Source organism: Sphaerodactylus townsendi, linkage group LG02 (assembly GCF_021028975.2).
Source record: "Sphaerodactylus townsendi isolate TG3544 linkage group LG02, MPM_Stown_v2.3, whole genome shotgun sequence".
Lineage (NCBI taxonomy): Eukaryota > Metazoa > Chordata > Lepidosauria > Squamata > Sphaerodactylidae > Sphaerodactylus > Sphaerodactylus townsendi.
Genome location: NC_059426.1, coordinates 178,858,831 through 178,880,162, shown reverse-complemented (window position 1 = coordinate 178,880,162; position 21,332 = coordinate 178,858,831). Strand labels below are relative to the sequence as shown.

General features: G+C 80.5%; 1 protein-coding gene across 9 annotated transcripts in view; it reads right to left on the bottom strand.

Annotated features, from left to right (window-relative positions):
• LOC125427099 (zinc finger protein 420-like) overlaps positions 1 to 21,332 on the bottom strand; it is a 99,061-nt gene that overhangs the window by 7,498 nt on the left and 70,231 nt on the right. For 8 of the 9 annotated variants that reach the window (XM_048486157.1, XM_048486160.1, XM_048486161.1 and 5 more), the window contains exon 4: positions 404 to 533. In XM_048486157.1, coding sequence (XP_048342114.1) covers positions 404 to 533 — 130 coding nt within the window. Of the gene's footprint in view, positions 1 to 403; positions 534 to 2,303; positions 2,489 to 21,332 lie in introns of all 9 variants that reach the window. The other variant, XM_048486158.1, reaches the window with a different exon arrangement.

Here is a 21,332-nt window from a genome sequence, read left to right as displayed (position 1 = left end):
TCACACGCACACCCATCACAAGACCCCTCTGACTCACGGGTTATAAGATGCCCCAGACAAAGGGTCACAAGACCCCCAGATGTGGATTTGACCCAGACAGGAACGTTTCCTCCCGCACGTACGCAGCCCTCAATGAGTCATGAATTGCGCAACCTTCTCCCGCTCTCCTGCCTTCCCAAACCCTTAATAAAAGGTGCCAGGGACCCCAGCTCAGCAGATTAGCCAGATCCACAGATCACGCTAGATTGCCACTGGCTTCTCTCCACCGGATCCTGATATTGCTGCGTCTCGTCTCTTCATTGCGTCGTCCGTAACGACTTCACAAAAGGAGCAGCCTCCTGAAATTCAAGAGTATCAGAGGAAGACACCATTCCCTCCCTTCGAAAAGGGGAACGATCCTTACCCAGACAGCTGACGGTCTCATAATTTTTCTCCATAACTTCCCAGAAGAGTTTTCTTTGGCCTGGATCCAGCAAAGTCCATTCCTCCTCCGTGAAGAACACGGCCACCTCCTCAAAGGACACTGTGGGTGTCTGAAAAAATGAAAATAGGGCCCAGTTCATCACTGATTCACAATTATGAGAATCGAAAAAAGAAAGAAAGAAAGAAAGAAAGAAAGAGAGAGAGAGAGAGAGAGAGAGAGAGAGAGAGAGAGAGAAAGAAAGAAAGAAAGAAAGAAAGAAAGAAAGAAAGAAAGAAAGAAAGAAAGAAAGAAAGAAAGAAAGAAAGAAAGAAAGAAAGAAAGAAAATCCCATTGGTCAGTCAACAAATTTTAAAAATGCAAAACATCAAACCAATGGCAAAGAAAAATGAATTACTTTTTTGAGTTCCTCACAGTTCTATTACACTGGAAGTCTCCAAGAAATTAAAACAGAATTTGTTTTTAAAAACCCAAGAGAGTAAAGACAACATTATGCTATCTTGAACATTTAACCCCCAAAATACATGGAAACTGGGTTTCCAGAAAGGGTTTCTACTTTAAACATTTTTCTCAATGAAGGCATTCTGTATTACTCTGACAGCACAATCCAGATCAGAAAGGGGGGAGCACTGGGGCGACTAGGGACGGTGGGGCGAAGTTGGCACCCCAACACCTCTGAAGACGCTTCGGGTGATGCAAAAAGGAGGATAATTTGAAGACCATCCTGCCACCCAATTGCCCATAGCCAAAACAGGCTTACACCACACAAAAGTGTAGTGTGAGTCTGCAGGCTCGGATGCCGACTTCCCTGGGTTGGCTCCACCCCCGGGAACGCCCCAGCCCACCTCTGCCTCCGTGCCAGCATCCACTTGCCTGCCAGTGTAGCTCCGCAGCAGCACCCACTTCCAGGTTTGGCCACGCTGCACCGCCCTCTTGGAGGAGCAAGGACCACATCTCCCATCTGCCCTTCCCACCCCTCCCCCACTTTCTATGGGTGGCTGCTTCGGGCTCTGCAGCTGTCCCTTGGATGAGACGTGGGCAAGAGTGCATATCCACATGAAGCCCAGCCTCTCAAGGAACACCTCAATCAACTCTGAACCTCCAAGGCCAATAAGAACATGTCCCCTGAGGACATAACTTCAACAATCTTATCGGCAAGGCCTAACCAAAGGATTACTGTTCCTGTGGCCAAGTTTCTAGCTTCTGCAATAAAAATACAAGCTGAAATAACACCCAGTGCCTCATTTATCCAGATTCTAACCTTTTAACTGTAGGTATCGTAAGACAAGTGCTGCATGCGATATGGGGCAGCTTCATATGCATACCAAGGGGTTTTACGCAGTCACTTAATCTTGAATTATCAGGTTTTTTGTCCGTTTCCTGCTTCTGTTTTCAACTGTTTTACTCGGCTTCTGAATGGCCTGGGGGCTGACCATAAAGACTGACTTGACCTGACTTCAGGCCCGCAGCCAACGAGAGGATGACGCTCATCAGAATCACACACTAGAGGAAGCAGTAGGTTTTTCAAATGTTTCCACTACAGGATGAAGACGTGGCCAAGCGCCTCCTCGGGGCAACCAATGGAATTTGCAAAAAGGAACACTGCGGATGTCGTAAGATACGGGGCCCGGTAAGGACAGACAACGAGCCTGCTGCATGAGACCAGCAGTCCACCCAAGTTCTAATAATAAGCTAAAGGTGGGCTGGTGGCCTGGAACACATTGAAGGAAGTGAAAACACAAGCACGCCTCCCCCTCCCCCACTGAGGCGTCTCTCTCTATGCTCCCTCTGGCAGCCTTTTGTACTTCGATTTCTATACACGCATAATTTCTCTCCCTCCTCTATTCTTGCTCAAGACCTGTTGAGAAGATCTTAAACTCACCTTTCCTGCAGATACGCAAGAACCAAACTCTCCCTCCAGCTGGGGGAAACAAGAAAGAAGAGAGACTTGGTGGAATTCCATATTGCATATTTTTTCTTCTCTAGGAAAAACTGCTCCCTGGACAGCGACAATAGGCAAGACTGACCTCTCTGGTGCTTGCCAGGCCTTCTGGGAAATGTAGTTCCCTGCAACAGCAAGACACAAATGGCATTTTCAAAAAAGTACTTGGAAACGCAGAAGAGGTTATGTTGGTTTTTTGTCGCGATATGGGGCAGCTTCATATGCATACCAAGACTTATGCAATCCAAAGAGGAAATGGCAGCTGCCCACTGGAAAGGTGCTTTTAGAGCTCTGCGTTTTTATCTATTTTAGATACACTTTTGACTTTTATCTAAAAGAATTTAATGCAGAGCCTTCAAATGTCGATGGTTGGACACTAATTTTCATTTTATCTGGGTGGATGTTTTGACTTTCATAGAATCTTAGAGTTGACTTTGAAGTCTTGTTTTCACTGTGAAGTAGCTGTGATGGGTATTGATGGAGATATCGGTTTCTTGAGATAATAACAACTGAGTTGGCTTTTCCAAGGAACAGTTACAAGCAGGGTCTCTTTTTGGGTCCACCCCATTTCCCCTACTCTAGTTCAGCCCTCCTCGATGCCCAGGAGGGCTTTAAAAAACATTTTAAAAATTGTCTTTTTAAAAACAATTCCTTGGACCACACATTGCTGAACAAGAAGACCATGTCCTAGAGACTTTTATTTTAAAACATGTCTGTCTCTTCTCCTGTGGCGGCAGCAGTGACGGGTGATTCCCCACTGGCAGAGTCGACTCAGTTTAGTACTAGCTTCAACCCAGCAACTCCCCACTACCACTGAGTTTGTCCTTGTTCTGTACCAGTTTTGTCCCCCTCAGAACTGGAATATCAGATTGCAGTTATGAACTACTACTTTTTCCCTGTAACTGAGTTGAACTCAGTTGTAGAAAGTCAATGGGGAATCGTCAGTGAGGCGACTCTCTGTTTAGCCAATCAAATCCTGGTTTGTGAGCATGTGCAGAACGATTGCGCCTTTTTTTGGGGGGGGGGGGGTGGGGGGGGGGGGGGGTGGGGGGGGGGGGGGTGGGGGGGGGGGGGGGGTGGGGGGGAGGGGGGGTGTGGGGGGGGGGGGGTGGGGGGGGGGGGGGGTGGGTGGGGGGGGGGGTGTGGGGGGGGGGGGGGGTGTGGGGGGGGGGGGGTTGGTGGGGGGGGGGGTGTTGGGGGGGGGGGGGGTGGGGGGGGGGGGGGGTGGGGGGGGGGGGGGGTTGGGGGGGGGGGGGGTGGGGGGGGGGGGGGGTGGGGGGGGGGGGGGGTGGGGGGGGGGGGGGGTGGGGGGGGGGGGGGGTGGGGGGGGGGGGGGGTGGGGGGGGGGGGGGGTGGGGGGGGGGGGGGGTGGGGGGGGGGGGGGGTGGGGGGGGGGGGGGGTGGGGGGGGGGGGGGGTGGGGGGGGGGGGGGGTGGGGGGGGGGGGGGGTGGGGGGGGGGGGGGGTGGGGGGGGGGGGGGGTGGGGGGGGGGGGGGGTGGGGGGGGGGGGGGGTGGGGGGGGGGGGGGGTGGGGGGGGGGGGGGGTGGGGGGGGGGGGGGGTGGGGGGGGGGGGGGGTGGGGGGGGGGGGGGGTGGGGGGGGGGGGGGGTGGGGGGGGGGGGGGGTGGGGGGGGGGGGGGGTGGGGGGGGGGGGGGGTGGGGGGGGGGGGGGGTGGGGGGGGGGGGGGGTGGGGGGGGGGGGGGGTGGGGGGGGGGGGGGGTGGGGGGGGGGGGGGGTGGGGGGGGGGGGGGGTGGGGGGGGGGGGGGGTGGGGGGGGGGGGGGGTGGGGGGGGGGGGGGGTGGGGGGGGGGGGGGGTGGGGGGGGGGGGGGGTGGGGGGGGGGGGGGGTGGGGGGGGGGGGGGGTGGGGGGGGGGGGGGGTGGGGGGGGGGGGGGGTGGGGGGGGGGGGGGGTGGGGGGGGGGGGGGGTGGGGGGGGGGGGGGGTGGGGGGGGGGGGGGGTGGGGGGGGGGGGGGGTGGGGGGGGGGGGGGGTGGGGGGGGGGGGGGGTGGGGGGGGGGGGGGGTGGGGGGGGGGGGGGGTGGGGGGGGGGGGGGGTGGGGGGGGGGGGGGGTGGGGGGGGGGGGGGGTGGGGGGGGGGGGGGGTGGGGGGGGGGGGGGGTGGGGGGGGGGGGGGGTGGGGGGGGGGGGGGGTGGGGGGGGGGGGGGGTGGGGGGGGGGGGGGGTGGGGGGGGGGGGGGGTGGGGGGGGGGGGGGGTGGGGGGGGGGGGGGGTGGGGGGGGGGGGGGGTGGGGGGGGGGGGGGGTGGGGGGGGGGGGGGGTGGGGGGGGGGGGGGGTGGGGGGGGGGGGGGGTGGGGGGGGGGGGGGGTGGGGGGGGGGGGGGGTGGGGGGGGGGGGGGGTGGGGGGGGGGGGGGGTGGGGGGGGGGGGGGGTGGGGGGGGGGGGGGGTGGGGGGGGGGGGGGGTGGGGGGGGGGGGGGGTGGGGGGGGGGGGGGGTGGGGGGGGGGGGGGGTGGGGGGGGGGGGGGGTGGGGGGGGGGGGGGGTGGGGGGGGGGGGGGGTGGGGGGGGGGGGGGGTGGGGGGGGGGGGGGGTGGGGGGGGGGGGGGGTGGGGGGGGGGGGGGGTGGGGGGGGGGGGGGGTGGGGGGGGGGGGGGGTGGGGGGGGGGGGGGGTGGGGGGGGGGGGGGGTGGGGGGGGGGGGGGGTGGGGGGGGGGGGGGGTGGGGGGGGGGGGGGGTGGGGGGGGGGGGGGGTGGGGGGGGGGGGGGGTGGGGGGGGGGGGGGGTGGGGGGGGGGGGGGGTGGGGGGGGGGGGGGGTGGGGGGGGGGGGGGGTGGGGGGGGGGGGGGGTGGGGGGGGGGGGGGGTGGGGGGGGGGGGGGGTGGGGGGGGGGGGGGGTGGGGGGGGGGGGGGGTGGGGGGGGGGGGGGGTGGGGGGGGGGGGGGGTGGGGGGGGGGGGGGGTGGGGGGGGGGGGGGGTGGGGGGGGGGGGGGGTGGGGGGGGGGGGGGGTGGGGGGGGGGGGGGGTGGGGGGGGGGGGGGGTGGGGGGGGGGGGGGGTGGGGGGGGGGGGGGGTGGGGGGGGGGGGGGGTGGGGGGGGGGGGGGGTGGGGGGGGGGGGGGGTGGGGGGGGGGGGGGGTGGGGGGGGGGGGGGGTGGGGGGGGGGGGGGGTGGGGGGGGGGGGGGGTGGGGGGGGGGGGGGGTGGGGGGGGGGGGGGGTGGGGGGGGGGGGGGGTGGGGGGGGGGGGGGGTGGGGGGGGGGGGGGGTGGGGGGGGGGGGGGGTGGGGGGGGGGGGGGGTGGGGGGGGGGGGGGGTGGGGGGGGGGGGGGGTGGGGGGGGGGGGGGGTGGGGGGGGGGGGGGGTGGGGGGGGGGGGGGGTGGGGGGGGGGGGGGGTGGGGGGGGGGGGGGGTGGGGGGGGGGGGGGGTGGGGGGGGGGGGGGGTGGGGGGGGGGGGGGGTGGGGGGGGGGGGGGGTGGGGGGGGGGGGGGGTGGGGGGGGGGGGGGGTGGGGGGGGGGGGGGGTGGGGGGGGGGGGGGGTGGGGGGGGGGGGGGGTGGGGGGGGGGGGGGGTGGGGGGGGGGGGGGGTGGGGGGGGGGGGGGGTGGGGGGGGGGGGGGGTGGGGGGGGGGGGGGGTGGGGGGGGGGGGGGGTGGGGGGGGGGGGGGGTGGGGGGGGGGGGGGGTGGGGGGGGGGGGGGGTGGGGGGGGGGGGGGGTGGGGGGGGGGGGGGGTGGGGGGGGGGGGGGGTGGGGGGGGGGGGGGGTGGGGGGGGGGGGGGGTGGGGGGGGGGGGGGGTGGGGGGGGGGGGGGGTGGGGGGGGGGGGGGGTGGGGGGGGGGGGGGGTGGGGGGGGGGGGGGGTGGGGGGGGGGGGGGGTGGGGGGGGGGGGGGGTGGGGGGGGGGGGGGGTGGGGGGGGGGGGGGGTGGGGGGGGGGGGGGGTGGGGGGGGGGGGGGGTGGGGGGGGGGGGGGGTGGGGGGGGGGGGGGGTGGGGGGGGGGGGGGGTGGGGGGGGGGGGGGGTGGGGGGGGGGGGGGGTGGGGGGGGGGGGGGGTGGGGGGGGGGGGGGGTGGGGGGGGGGGGGGGTGGGGGGGGGGGGGGGTGGGGGGGGGGGGGGGTGGGGGGGGGGGGGGGTGGGGGGGGGGGGGGGTGGGGGGGGGGGGGGGTGGGGGGGGGGGGGGGTGGGGGGGGGGGGGGGTGGGGGGGGGGGGGGGTGGGGGGGGGGGGGGGTGGGGGGGGGGGGGGGTGGGGGGGGGGGGGGGTGGGGGGGGGGGGGGGTGGGGGGGGGGGGGGGTGGGGGGGGGGGGGGGTGGGGGGGGGGGGGGGTGGGGGGGGGGGGGGGTGGGGGGGGGGGGGGGTGGGGGGGGGGGGGGGTGGGGGGGGGGGGGGGTGGGGGGGGGGGGGGGTGGGGGGGGGGGGGGGTGGGGGGGGGGGGGGGTGGGGGGGGGGGGGGGTGGGGGGGGGGGGGGGTGGGGGGGGGGGGGGGTGGGGGGGGGGGGGGGTGGGGGGGGGGGGGGGTGGGGGGGGGGGGGGGTGGGGGGGGGGGGGGGTGGGGGGGGGGGGGGGTGGGGGGGGGGGGGGGTGGGGGGGGGGGGGGGTGGGGGGGGGGGGGGGTGGGGGGGGGGGGGGGTGGGGGGGGGGGGGGGTGGGGGGGGGGGGGGGTGGGGGGGGGGGGGGGTGGGGGGGGGGGGGGGTGGGGGGGGGGGGGGGTGGGGGGGGGGGGGGGTGGGGGGGGGGGGGGGTGGGGGGGGGGGGGGGTGGGGGGGGGGGGGGGTGGGGGGGGGGGGGGGTGGGGGGGGGGGGGGGTGGGGGGGGGGGGGGGTGGGGGGGGGGGGGGGTGGGGGGGGGGGGGGGTGGGGGGGGGGGGGGGTGGGGGGGGGGGGGGGTGGGGGGGGGGGGGGGTGGGGGGGGGGGGGGGTGGGGGGGGGGGGGGGTGGGGGGGGGGGGGGGTGGGGGGGGGGGGGGGTGGGGGGGGGGGGGGGTGGGGGGGGGGGGGGGTGGGGGGGGGGGGGGGTGGGGGGGGGGGGGGGTGGGGGGGGGGGGGGGTGGGGGGGGGGGGGGGTGGGGGGGGGGGGGGGTGGGGGGGGGGGGGGGTGGGGGGGGGGGGGGGTGGGGGGGGGGGGGGGTGGGGGGGGGGGGGGGTGGGGGGGGGGGGGGGTGGGGGGGGGGGGGGGTGGGGGGGGGGGGGGGTGGGGGGGGGGGGGGGTGGGGGGGGGGGGGGGTGGGGGGGGGGGGGGGTGGGGGGGGGGGGGGGTGGGGGGGGGGGGGGGTGGGGGGGGGGGGGGGTGGGGGGGGGGGGGGGTGGGGGGGGGGGGGGGTGGGGGGGGGGGGGGGTGGGGGGGGGGGGGGGTGGGGGGGGGGGGGGGTGGGGGGGGGGGGGGGTGGGGGGGGGGGGGGGTGGGGGGGGGGGGGGGTGGGGGGGGGGGGGGGTGGGGGGGGGGGGGGGTGGGGGGGGGGGGGGGTGGGGGGGGGGGGGGGTGGGGGGGGGGGGGGGTGGGGGGGGGGGGGGGTGGGGGGGGGGGGGGGTGGGGGGGGGGGGGGGTGGGGGGGGGGGGGGGTGGGGGGGGGGGGGGGTGGGGGGGGGGGGGGGTGGGGGGGGGGGGGGGTGGGGGGGGGGGGGGGTGGGGGGGGGGGGGGGTGGGGGGGGGGGGGGGTGGGGGGGGGGGGGGGTGGGGGGGGGGGGGGGTGGGGGGGGGGGGGGGTGGGGGGGGGGGGGGGTGGGGGGGGGGGGGGGTGGGGGGGGGGGGGGGTGGGGGGGGGGGGGGGTGGGGGGGGGGGGGGGTGGGGGGGGGGGGGGGTGGGGGGGGGGGGGGGTGGGGGGGGGGGGGGGTGGGGGGGGGGGGGGGTGGGGGGGGGGGGGGGTGGGGGGGGGGGGGGGTGGGGGGGGGGGGGGGTGGGGGGGGGGGGGGGTGGGGGGGGGGGGGGGTGGGGGGGGGGGGGGGTGGGGGGGGGGGGGGGTGGGGGGGGGGGGGGGTGGGGGGGGGGGGGGGTGGGGGGGGGGGGGGGTGGGGGGGGGGGGGGGTGGGGGGGGGGGGGGGTGGGGGGGGGGGGGGGTGGGGGGGGGGGGGGGTGGGGGGGGGGGGGGGTGGGGGGGGGGGGGGGTGGGGGGGGGGGGGGGTGGGGGGGGGGGGGGGTGGGGGGGGGGGGGGGTGGGGGGGGGGGGGGGTGGGGGGGGGGGGGGGTGGGGGGGGGGGGGGGTGGGGGGGGGGGGGGGTGGGGGGGGGGGGGGGTGGGGGGGGGGGGGGGTGGGGGGGGGGGGGGGTGGGGGGGGGGGGGGGTGGGGGGGGGGGGGGGTGGGGGGGGGGGGGGGTGGGGGGGGGGGGGGGTGGGGGGGGGGGGGGGTGGGGGGGGGGGGGGGTGGGGGGGGGGGGGGGTGGGGGGGGGGGGGGGTGGGGGGGGGGGGGGGTGGGGGGGGGGGGGGGTGGGGGGGGGGGGGGGTGGGGGGGGGGGGGGGTGGGGGGGGGGGGGGGTGGGGGGGGGGGGGGGTGGGGGGGGGGGGGGGTGGGGGGGGGGGGGGGTGGGGGGGGGGGGGGGTGGGGGGGGGGGGGGGTGGGGGGGGGGGGGGGTGGGGGGGGGGGGGGGTGGGGGGGGGGGGGGGTGGGGGGGGGGGGGGGTGGGGGGGGGGGGGGGTGGGGGGGGGGGGGGGTGGGGGGGGGGGGGGGTGGGGGGGGGGGGGGGTGGGGGGGGGGGGGGGTGGGGGGGGGGGGGGGTGGGGGGGGGGGGGGGTGGGGGGGGGGGGGGGTGGGGGGGGGGGGGGGTGGGGGGGGGGGGGGGTGGGGGGGGGGGGGGGTGGGGGGGGGGGGGGGTGGGGGGGGGGGGGGGTGGGGGGGGGGGGGGGTGGGGGGGGGGGGGGGTGGGGGGGGGGGGGGGTGGGGGGGGGGGGGGGTGGGGGGGGGGGGGGGTGGGGGGGGGGGGGGGTGGGGGGGGGGGGGGGTGGGGGGGGGGGGGGGTGGGGGGGGGGGGGGGTGGGGGGGGGGGGGGGTGGGGGGGGGGGGGGGTGGGGGGGGGGGGGGGTGGGGGGGGGGGGGGGTGGGGGGGGGGGGGGGTGGGGGGGGGGGGGGGTGGGGGGGGGGGGGGGTGGGGGGGGGGGGGGGTGGGGGGGGGGGGGGGTGGGGGGGGGGGGGGGTGGGGGGGGGGGGGGGTGGGGGGGGGGGGGGGTGGGGGGGGGGGGGGGTGGGGGGGGGGGGGGGTGGGGGGGGGGGGGGGTGGGGGGGGGGGGGGGTGGGGGGGGGGGGGGGTGGGGGGGGGGGGGGGTGGGGGGGGGGGGGGGTGGGGGGGGGGGGGGGTGGGGGGGGGGGGGGGTGGGGGGGGGGGGGGGTGGGGGGGGGGGGGGGTGGGGGGGGGGGGGGGTGGGGGGGGGGGGGGGTGGGGGGGGGGGGGGGTGGGGGGGGGGGGGGGTGGGGGGGGGGGGGGGTGGGGGGGGGGGGGGGTGGGGGGGGGGGGGGGTGGGGGGGGGGGGGGGTGGGGGGGGGGGGGGGTGGGGGGGGGGGGGGGTGGGGGGGGGGGGGGGTGGGGGGGGGGGGGGGTGGGGGGGGGGGGGGGTGGGGGGGGGGGGGGGTGGGGGGGGGGGGGGGTGGGGGGGGGGGGGGGTGGGGGGGGGGGGGGGTGGGGGGGGGGGGGGGTGGGGGGGGGGGGGGGTGGGGGGGGGGGGGGGTGGGGGGGGGGGGGGGTGGGGGGGGGGGGGGGTGGGGGGGGGGGGGGGTGGGGGGGGGGGGGGGTGGGGGGGGGGGGGGGTGGGGGGGGGGGGGGGTGGGGGGGGGGGGGGGTGGGGGGGGGGGGGGGTGGGGGGGGGGGGGGGTGGGGGGGGGGGGGGGTGGGGGGGGGGGGGGGTGGGGGGGGGGGGGGGTGGGGGGGGGGGGGGGTGGGGGGGGGGGGGGGTGGGGGGGGGGGGGGGTGGGGGGGGGGGGGGGTGGGGGGGGGGGGGGGTGGGGGGGGGGGGGGGTGGGGGGGGGGGGGGGTGGGGGGGGGGGGGGGTGGGGGGGGGGGGGGGTGGGGGGGGGGGGGGGTGGGGGGGGGGGGGGGTGGGGGGGGGGGGGGGTGGGGGGGGGGGGGGGTGGGGGGGGGGGGGGGTGGGGGGGGGGGGGGGTGGGGGGGGGGGGGGGTGGGGGGGGGGGGGGGTGGGGGGGGGGGGGGGTGGGGGGGGGGGGGGGTGGGGGGGGGGGGGGGTGGGGGGGGGGGGGGGTGGGGGGGGGGGGGGGTGGGGGGGGGGGGGGGTGGGGGGGGGGGGGGGTGGGGGGGGGGGGGGGTGGGGGGGGGGGGGGGTGGGGGGGGGGGGGGGTGGGGGGGGGGGGGGGTGGGGGGGGGGGGGGGTGGGGGGGGGGGGGGGTGGGGGGGGGGGGGGGTGGGGGGGGGGGGGGGTGGGGGGGGGGGGGGGTGGGGGGGGGGGGGGGTGGGGGGGGGGGGGGGTGGGGGGGGGGGGGGGTGGGGGGGGGGGGGGGTGGGGGGGGGGGGGGGTGGGGGGGGGGGGGGGTGGGGGGGGGGGGGGGTGGGGGGGGGGGGGGGTGGGGGGGGGGGGGGGTGGGGGGGGGGGGGGGTGGGGGGGGGGGGGGGTGGGGGGGGGGGGGGGTGGGGGGGGGGGGGGGTGGGGGGGGGGGGGGGTGGGGGGGGGGGGGGGTGGGGGGGGGGGGGGGTGGGGGGGGGGGGGGGTGGGGGGGGGGGGGGGTGGGGGGGGGGGGGGGTGGGGGGGGGGGGGGGTGGGGGGGGGGGGGGGTGGGGGGGGGGGGGGGTGGGGGGGGGGGGGGGTGGGGGGGGGGGGGGGTGGGGGGGGGGGGGGGTGGGGGGGGGGGGGGGTGGGGGGGGGGGGGGGTGGGGGGGGGGGGGGGTGGGGGGGGGGGGGGGTGGGGGGGGGGGGGGGTGGGGGGGGGGGGGGGTGGGGGGGGGGGGGGGTGGGGGGGGGGGGGGGTGGGGGGGGGGGGGGGTGGGGGGGGGGGGGGGTGGGGGGGGGGGGGGGTGGGGGGGGGGGGGGGTGGGGGGGGGGGGGGGTGGGGGGGGGGGGGGGTGGGGGGGGGGGGGGGTGGGGGGGGGGGGGGGTGGGGGGGGGGGGGGGTGGGGGGGGGGGGGGGTGGGGGGGGGGGGGGGTGGGGGGGGGGGGGGGTGGGGGGGGGGGGGGGTGGGGGGGGGGGGGGGTGGGGGGGGGGGGGGGTGGGGGGGGGGGGGGGTGGGGGGGGGGGGGGGTGGGGGGGGGGGGGGGTGGGGGGGGGGGGGGGTGGGGGGGGGGGGGGGTGGGGGGGGGGGGGGGTGGGGGGGGGGGGGGGTGGGGGGGGGGGGGGGTGGGGGGGGGGGGGGGTGGGGGGGGGGGGGGGTGGGGGGGGGGGGGGGTGGGGGGGGGGGGGGGTGGGGGGGGGGGGGGGTGGGGGGGGGGGGGGGTGGGGGGGGGGGGGGGTGGGGGGGGGGGGGGGTGGGGGGGGGGGGGGGTGGGGGGGGGGGGGGGTGGGGGGGGGGGGGGGTGGGGGGGGGGGGGGGTGGGGGGGGGGGGGGGTGGGGGGGGGGGGGGGTGGGGGGGGGGGGGGGTGGGGGGGGGGGGGGGTGGGGGGGGGGGGGGGTGGGGGGGGGGGGGGGTGGGGGGGGGGGGGGGTGGGGGGGGGGGGGGGTGGGGGGGGGGGGGGGTGGGGGGGGGGGGGGGTGGGGGGGGGGGGGGGTGGGGGGGGGGGGGGGTGGGGGGGGGGGGGGGTGGGGGGGGGGGGGGGTGGGGGGGGGGGGGGGTGGGGGGGGGGGGGGGTGGGGGGGGGGGGGGGTGGGGGGGGGGGGGGGTGGGGGGGGGGGGGGGTGGGGGGGGGGGGGGGTGGGGGGGGGGGGGGGTGGGGGGGGGGGGGGGTGGGGGGGGGGGGGGGTGGGGGGGGGGGGGGGTGGGGGGGGGGGGGGGTGGGGGGGGGGGGGGGTGGGGGGGGGGGGGGGTGGGGGGGGGGGGGGGTGGGGGGGGGGGGGGGTGGGGGGGGGGGGGGGTGGGGGGGGGGGGGGGTGGGGGGGGGGGGGGGTGGGGGGGGGGGGGGGTGGGGGGGGGGGGGGGTGGGGGGGGGGGGGGGTGGGGGGGGGGGGGGGTGGGGGGGGGGGGGGGTGGGGGGGGGGGGGGGTGGGGGGGGGGGGGGGTGGGGGGGGGGGGGGGTGGGGGGGGGGGGGGGTGGGGGGGGGGGGGGGTGGGGGGGGGGGGGGGTGGGGGGGGGGGGGGGTGGGGGGGGGGGGGGGTGGGGGGGGGGGGGGGTGGGGGGGGGGGGGGGTGGGGGGGGGGGGGGGTGGGGGGGGGGGGGGGTGGGGGGGGGGGGGGGTGGGGGGGGGGGGGGGTGGGGGGGGGGGGGGGTGGGGGGGGGGGGGGGTGGGGGGGGGGGGGGGTGGGGGGGGGGGGGGGTGGGGGGGGGGGGGGGTGGGGGGGGGGGGGGGTGGGGGGGGGGGGGGGTGGGGGGGGGGGGGGGTGGGGGGGGGGGGGGGTGGGGGGGGGGGGGGGTGGGGGGGGGGGGGGGTGGGGGGGGGGGGGGGTGGGGGGGGGGGGGGGTGGGGGGGGGGGGGGGTGGGGGGGGGGGGGGGTGGGGGGGGGGGGGGGTGGGGGGGGGGGGGGGTGGGGGGGGGGGGGGGTGGGGGGGGGGGGGGGTGGGGGGGGGGGGGGGTGGGGGGGGGGGGGGGTGGGGGGGGGGGGGGGTGGGGGGGGGGGGGGGTGGGGGGGGGGGGGGGTGGGGGGGGGGGGGGGTGGGGGGGGGGGGGGGTGGGGGGGGGGGGGGGTGGGGGGGGGGGGGGGTGGGGGGGGGGGGGGGTGGGGGGGGGGGGGGGTGGGGGGGGGGGGGGGTGGGGGGGGGGGGGGGTGGGGGGGGGGGGGGGTGGGGGGGGGGGGGGGTGGGGGGGGGGGGGGGTGGGGGGGGGGGGGGGTGGGGGGGGGGGGGGGTGGGGGGGGGGGGGGGTGGGGGGGGGGGGGGGTGGGGGGGGGGGGGGGTGGGGGGGGGGGGGGGTGGGGGGGGGGGGGGGTGGGGGGGGGGGGGGGTGGGGGGGGGGGGGGGTGGGGGGGGGGGGGGGTGGGGGGGGGGGGGGGTGGGGGGGGGGGGGGGTGGGGGGGGGGGGGGGTGGGGGGGGGGGGGGGTGGGGGGGGGGGGGGGTGGGGGGGGGGGGGGGTGGGGGGGGGGGGGGGTGGGGGGGGGGGGGGGTGGGGGGGGGGGGGGGTGGGGGGGGGGGGGGGTGGGGGGGGGGGGGGGTGGGGGGGGGGGGGGGTGGGGGGGGGGGGGGGTGGGGGGGGGGGGGGGTGGGGGGGGGGGGGGGTGGGGGGGGGGGGGGGTGGGGGGGGGGGGGGGTGGGGGGGGGGGGGGGTGGGGGGGGGGGGGGGTGGGGGGGGGGGGGGGTGGGGGGGGGGGGGGGTGGGGGGGGGGGGGGGTGGGGGGGGGGGGGGGTGGGGGGGGGGGGGGGTGGGGGGGGGGGGGGGTGGGGGGGGGGGGGGGTGGGGGGGGGGGGGGGTGGGGGGGGGGGGGGGTGGGGGGGGGGGGGGGTGGGGGGGGGGGGGGGTGGGGGGGGGGGGGGGTGGGGGGGGGGGGGGGTGGGGGGGGGGGGGGGTGGGGGGGGGGGGGGGTGGGGGGGGGGGGGGGTGGGGGGGGGGGGGGGTGGGGGGGGGGGGGGGTGGGGGGGGGGGGGGGTGGGGGGGGGGGGGGGTGGGGGGGGGGGGGGGTGGGGGGGGGGGGGGGTGGGGGGGGGGGGGGGTGGGGGGGGGGGGGGGTGGGGGGGGGGGGGGGTGGGGGGGGGGGGGGGTGGGGGGGGGGGGGGGTGGGGGGGGGGGGGGGTGGGGGGGGGGGGGGGTGGGGGGGGGGGGGGGTGGGGGGGGGGGGGGGTGGGGGGGGGGGGGGGTGGGGGGGGGGGGGGGTGGGGGGGGGGGGGGGTGGGGGGGGGGGGGGGTGGGGGGGGGGGGGGGTGGGGGGGGGGGGGGGTGGGGGGGGGGGGGGGTGGGGGGGGGGGGGGGTGGGGGGGGGGGGGGGTGGGGGGGGGGGGGGGTGGGGGGGGGGGGGGGTGGGGGGGGGGGGGGGTGGGGGGGGGGGGGGGTGGGGGGGGGGGGGGGTGGGGGGGGGGGGGGGTGGGGGGGGGGGGGGGTGGGGGGGGGGGGGGGTGGGGGGGGGGGGGGGTGGGGGGGGGGGGGGGTGGGGGGGGGGGGGGGTGGGGGGGGGGGGGGGTGGGGGGGGGGGGGGGTGGGGGGGGGGGGGGGTGGGGGGGGGGGGGGGTGGGGGGGGGGGGGGGTGGGGGGGGGGGGGGGTGGGGGGGGGGGGGGGTGGGGGGGGGGGGGGGTGGGGGGGGGGGGGGGTGGGGGGGGGGGGGGGTGGGGGGGGGGGGGGGTGGGGGGGGGGGGGGGTGGGGGGGGGGGGGGGTGGGGGGGGGGGGGGGTGGGGGGGGGGGGGGGTGGGGGGGGGGGGGGGTGGGGGGGGGGGGGGGTGGGGGGGGGGGGGGGTGGGGGGGGGGGGGGGTGGGGGGGGGGGGGGGTGGGGGGGGGGGGGGGTGGGGGGGGGGGGGGGTGGGGGGGGGGGGGGGTGGGGGGGGGGGGGGGTGGGGGGGGGGGGGGGTGGGGGGGGGGGGGGGTGGGGGGGGGGGGGGGTGGGGGGGGGGGGGGGTGGGGGGGGGGGGGGGTGGGGGGGGGGGGGGGTGGGGGGGGGGGGGGGTGGGGGGGGGGGGGGGTGGGGGGGGGGGGGGGTGGGGGGGGGGGGGGGTGGGGGGGGGGGGGGGTGGGGGGGGGGGGGGGTGGGGGGGGGGGGGGGTGGGGGGGGGGGGGGGTGGGGGGGGGGGGGGGTGGGGGGGGGGGGGGGTGGGGGGGGGGGGGGGTGGGGGGGGGGGGGGGTGGGGGGGGGGGGGGGTGGGGGGGGGGGGGGGTGGGGGGGGGGGGGGGTGGGGGGGGGGGGGGGTGGGGGGGGGGGGGGGTGGGGGGGGGGGGGGGTGGGGGGGGGGGGGGGTGGGGGGGGGGGGGGGTGGGGGGGGGGGGGGGTGGGGGGGGGGGGGGGTGGGGGGGGGGGGGGGTGGGGGGGGGGGGGGGTGGGGGGGGGGGGGGGTGGGGGGGGGGGGGGGTGGGGGGGGGGGGGGGTGGGGGGGGGGGGGGGTGGGGGGGGGGGGGGGTGGGGGGGGGGGGGGGTGGGGGGGGGGGGGGGTGGGGGGGGGGGGGGGTGGGGGGGGGGGGGGGTGGGGGGGGGGGGGGGTGGGGGGGGGGGGGGGTGGGGGGGGGGGGGGGTGGGGGGGGGGGGGGGTGGGGGGGGGGGGGGGTGGGGGGGGGGGGGGGTGGGGGGGGGGGGGGGTGGGGGGGGGGGGGGGTGGGGGGGGGGGGGGGTGGGGGGGGGGGGGGGTGGGGGGGGGGGGGGGTGGGGGGGGGGGGGGGTGGGGGGGGGGGGGGGTGGGGGGGGGGGGGGGTGGGGGGGGGGGGGGGTGGGGGGGGGGGGGGGTGGGGGGGGGGGGGGGTGGGGGGGGGGGGGGGTGGGGGGGGGGGGGGGTGGGGGGGGGGGGGGGTGGGGGGGGGGGGGGGTGGGGGGGGGGGGGGGTGGGGGGGGGGGGGGGTGGGGGGGGGGGGGGGTGGGGGGGGGGGGGGGTGGGGGGGGGGGGGGGTGGGGGGGGGGGGGGGTGGGGGGGGGGGGGGGTGGGGGGGGGGGGGGGTGGGGGGGGGGGGGGGTGGGGGGGGGGGGGGGTGGGGGGGGGGGGGGGTGGGGGGGGGGGGGGGTGGGGGGGGGGGGGGGTGGGGGGGGGGGGGGGTGGGGGGGGGGGGGGGTGGGGGGGGGGGGGGGTGGGGGGGGGGGGGGGTGGGGGGGGGGGGGGGTGGGGGGGGGGGGGGGTGGGGGGGGGGGGGGGTGGGGGGGGGGGGGGGTGGGGGGGGGGGGGGGTGGGGGGGGGGGGGGGTGGGGGGGGGGGGGGGTGGGGGGGGGGGGGGGTGGGGGGGGGGGGGGGTGGGGGGGGGGGGGGGTGGGGGGGGGGGGGGGTGGGGGGGGGGGGGGGTGGGGGGGGGGGGGGGTGGGGGGGGGGGGGGGTGGGGGGGGGGGGGGGTGGGGGGGGGGGGGGGTGGGGGGGGGGGGGGGTGGGGGGGGGGGGGGGTGGGGGGGGGGGGGGGTGGGGGGGGGGGGGGGTGGGGGGGGGGGGGGGTGGGGGGGGGGGGGGGTGGGGGGGGGGGGGGGTGGGGGGGGGGGGGGGTGGGGGGGGGGGGGGGTGGGGGGGGGGGGGGGTGGGGGGGGGGGGGGGTGGGGGGGGGGGGGGGTGGGGGGGGGGGGGGGTGGGGGGGGGGGGGGGTGGGGGGGGGGGGGGGTGGGGGGGGGGGGGGGTGGGGGGGGGGGGGGGTGGGGGGGGGGGGGGGTGGGGGGGGGGGGGGGTGGGGGGGGGGGGGGGTGGGGGGGGGGGGGGGTGGGGGGGGGGGGGGGTGGGGGGGGGGGGGGGTGGGGGGGGGGGGGGGTGGGGGGGGGGGGGGGTGGGGGGGGGGGGGGGTGGGGGGGGGGGGGGGTGGGGGGGGGGGGGGGTGGGGGGGGGGGGGGGTGGGGGGGGGGGGGGGTGGGGGGGGGGGGGGGTGGGGGGGGGGGGGGGTGGGGGGGGGGGGGGGTGGGGGGGGGGGGGGGTGGGGGGGGGGGGGGGTGGGGGGGGGGGGGGGTGGGGGGGGGGGGGGGTGGGGGGGGGGGGGGGTGGGGGGGGGGGGGGGTGGGGGGGGGGGGGGGTGGGGGGGGGGGGGGGTGGGGGGGGGGGGGGGTGGGGGGGGGGGGGGGTGGGGGGGGGGGGGGGTGGGGGGGGGGGGGGGTGGGGGGGGGGGGGGGTGGGGGGGGGGGGGGGTGGGGGGGGGGGGGGGTGGGGGGGGGGGGGGGTGGGGGGGGGGGGGGGTGGGGGGGGGGGGGGGTGGGGGGGGGGGGGGGTGGGGGGGGGGGGGGGTGGGGGGGGGGGGGGGTGGGGGGGGGGGGGGGTGGGGGGGGGGGGGGGTGGGGGGGGGGGGGGGTGGGGGGGGGGGGGGGTGGGGGGGGGGGGGGGTGGGGGGGGGGGGGGGTGGGGGGGGGGGGGGGTGGGGGGGGGGGGGGGTGGGGGGGGGGGGGGGTGGGGGGGGGGGGGGGTGGGGGGGGGGGGGGGTGGGGGGGGGGGGGGGTGGGGGGGGGGGGGGGTGGGGGGGGGGGGGGGTGGGGGGGGGGGGGGGTGGGGGGGGGGGGGGGTGGGGGGGGGGGGGGGTGGGGGGGGGGGGGGGTGGGGGGGGGGGGGGGTGGGGGGGGGGGGGGGTGGGGGGGGGGGGGGGTGGGGGGGGGGGGGGGTGGGGGGGGGGGGGGGTGGGGGGGGGGGGGGGTGGGGGGGGGGGGGGGTGGGGGGGGGGGGGGGTGGGGGGGGGGGGGGGTGGGGGGGGGGGGGGGTGGGGGGGGGGGGGGGTGGGGGGGGGGGGGGGTGGGGGGGGGGGGGGGTGGGGGGGGGGGGGGGTGGGGGGGGGGGGGGGTGGGGGGGGGGGGGGGTGGGGGGGGGGGGGGGTGGGGGGGGGGGGGGGTGGGGGGGGGGGGGGGTGGGGGGGGGGGGGGGTGGGGGGGGGGGGGGGTGGGGGGGGGGGGGGGTGGGGGGGGGGGGGGGTGGGGGGGGGGGGGGGTGGGGGGGGGGGGGGGTGGGGGGGGGGGGGGGTGGGGGGGGGGGGGGGTGGGGGGGGGGGGGGGTGGGGGGGGGGGGGGGTGGGGGGGGGGGGGGGTGGGGGGGGGGGGGGGTGGGGGGGGGGGGGGGTGGGGGGGGGGGGGGGTGGGGGGGGGGGGGGGTGGGGGGGGGGGGGGGTGGGGGGGGGGGGGGGTGGGGGGGGGGGGGGGTGGGGGGGGGGGGGGGTGGCGTGGGGGGGCGGGGGGGGGGGGGGGGGGGGGGGGGGGGGGGGGGGGGGGGGGGGGGGGGGTGTGGGGGGGGGGGGGGGGGGGGGGGGGGGGTGGGGGGGGGGGGGGGCGGGGGGGGGGGGGGGTGGGGGGGTGGGGGTAGTGGTGGGGGGGGTAGTGGGGGGGGTGGGGGGGGGGGGTGGGGGGGGGGGGGGGGGTGGGGGGGGGGGTGGGGGGGGGGGGGGGGGGGGGGGGGGGGGGGGGGGTGGGGGGGGGGGGGGGGTGTGGGGGGGGGGGGGGTGGGGGGGGGGGGGGGTGGGGGTGTGGGGGGGGGGGTGGGGGGGGGGTTTTAATGAAACAAGCATTGGCTCTCCCAGGCTTGCTTTCATGATACTATTTCTGACTAAAGAGCAGCAGTGGCGTAGGACAGTGATGACGAACCTTTTCGAGACCAAGTGCCCAAATTGTAACCCCAAACCCACTTATTTATTGCAAAGTGCCAACATGGCAATTTAACCTGAATACTGAGGTTTTAGTTTAGGAAAAACGTTTGACTCCAAGATGTGCGTTACTCAGGAGTAAGCTTGGTGGTAGTCAGTGGCTTTGCTTTGAAGCAACCGTGCAACTCTTCCAACGCGTGAATCACGACCCTAGGAGGGTTTACTCAGAAGCAAGCCCCATTGCCAGCAACCGAGCTTACTCCCAGGTAAAGGATCGCACTTTAGTTCTTCGCATGAAAATCAGTGGGGTTTAACAGCGCTTAACAGGGTTCCCTACACTGCTTCCCCAAAACTAGGTCTTTGGTTTAATGCTAATAATTGAGCCCAGAGGCCCAGGCCAGCCTAGATGTGGGGGGGGGGGGGGCAACTCTGTTTGCACGTGCCTACAGAGAGGGCTCTGAGTGCCACCTCTGGCACCCGTGCCATAGGCTCGCCACCACTGGCGTAGGAGGTTAAGAGCTCGGGAATCTAATCTGGAGGAACCGGGTTTGATTCCCAGCTCTGCCGCCTGAGCTGTGGAGGCTTATCTGGGGAATTCAGATTAGCCTGTGCACTCCCACACATGCCAGCTGGGTGACCTTGGGCTAGTCACAGTTTCTCGGAGCTCTCTCAGCCCCACCTACCTCACAGGGTGCTTGTTGTGATGGGGGAAGGGCAAGGAGATTGTCAGCCCCTTTGAGTCTCCTGCAGGAGAGAAAGGGGGGATATAAATCCAAACTCTTCTTCTTCTAAAACTGCACAGCTTATAGAGTGGCAGGAAGGTGAGGAGGTACAACCCATGAAGAAAAGAGACTGCACATTTCTGGTTATATAGTTGCTCCCTTTTACCAGTTCCCCTGACAATTGTGCGAGCTATAATGCCCCTGCATGTAAATAATCCTTCCCCCTCCACTTTCTCCCACTGTAGCTGGGGAGGGGAGAGTAACCCGTAAAAAAGAGCCCGTGCAATGTGCAAGAAGTAAAACAATCAAACGGAAGGCTTGCCATTTAGTAGTGGTAGTTGTAATAATGTGTGTGTATGGGAGTGAGGTGAAAATAGAAAATTGCGTTAAAACAAAGTGGGACTGCCGAGACTGAATAATTGTGGGGGGGGGATACAATTATGTGGGTAGAAATGGGAAAGGGGGAGGCAGGTTCTGGCGAAGAAGCCCAAGGAAAGGGAGGGGGAGCGCAAAGGTGATTGTGCAAAGTGCATATTGAAGAGTGTGCCTTGCTACAATCAGAGCATAACAGCCATTCTTCTGTGATCCTAAATGGCTTTACTCGGAAGTAAGTACCGCAGATTTCCATTCCTTGCGCCCCAGTAAAGCGTGCACAGCACTGCAGGAATAGCCTCTGCCGCCCAGCACTCCACGCTGGAAGGAGGCTTCCTTCCATTCACAAAAAGAAGAAAAGAGCCCTTCTACTGTTTTTTGAATGGAAGGAAATCCACCTGCAAAATCACCTCTTTCCCCGCAGCTGGTGCAGGGGACTTGGGAAATGCAAAGGCCCCGTGCACCAGCTGAGGGGAAAGAGGTAGATTTGCGGGTGGATTTAATTTTTACAAACCTCATCTGGCAGCTGGGGGGGGGAGCATTGGCAATCCCCCCCCCAGCTGCCCCAAGAGGCTTTTAAAACACCCCGCAAAACTACCTCTTTTGTCTCAGCCGGTGCATGGGGGACTTTGCATTTTCCAAGTCCCCTGCACCAGCTGAGGGGAAGGAGGCTCTTGGGGCTGGGGAAATGCATGGGGGGGGGGGAAGCACCCCATACGGGCTGGCCTGGCACGAATGGAGGGGAGTGGGCAGCGCCTCTCTTCCGCAGGAAAGGGACTCCCCTCAAAGGGGAGGGAAACAGGCTGCCCTTCAACCTCACACCCCACCTGAAGGGGCCCATCGGCCAACGTCAGGAGACGGAGACCCAAGAGAAAATGCCCTCCAGAGCGTCCCACCCTATCGCCAGGCCGCCCTTCGCTTACCTGGGCCGGCTGGGCTTCCCTTCCCTCCTGTGCTGCTGGCCAGGCAGCCAGGGAGAAGGCTTGTGACCACACACAGGAGAAGGCAAGACATGCTGGATTGGAGGGAGGCGGAGCTCCCCGTCCTCCTGCTCTGGTGGCTCGCTGGACTGGGAGGCAGAGCACACTCAATGCACAGTGGGACTGGGCCAGTGGGCCACCGTGCAGAGTGGGTGGGGCTGAGGCAGCCTGAGCCGGCTGCTCTGTAAAGCTTGCCGGTGCTGCTTGCTTGAACTGATGCAGTCTTTCGGGGACATTTTGGCGCCCCCCCACGTGACTGAAATTGTAGCGCCCGGGGACAAGGGGCACCCCTTATCCCTAGGCAAATTCGCCACTGTCTGTTTGGGCTTTCTAATTGGCCGTCAGATATCGTTGCATCCATATAGCCATGCACCTGTTGTATAACAGCCGTGTCATGTTGTTAAGCGTGTTGAATCATTATGTTGACCTTATGCATTGGTAGAATCCGTGACCTCCCACAACGTCTTATGCTTCCCAGCCTTGCTCAGGTCTTGCAAACGGAATCAGGTTGTACTGATACAATGAACTCCAGAGGTGAGACAGGCCTGCTGTTATTGCTTGATGGGACAACAGCATTTGACCTGGTTGATCCCCATCTTTAAATTCACCACCTCACCCTCGCTGAAATACCTGGTTCAGCCTTCCAGTGGCTGTGCTCATTTCTCCAGGGTCAGGGGGTATCAATTGGGCAGAGAACCTCAGCACCCATTTGTTGGTGTGCGGGGGGTTCCTCAAGGGACAGTCCCCTCCAATGTTGTTCAACATCTAC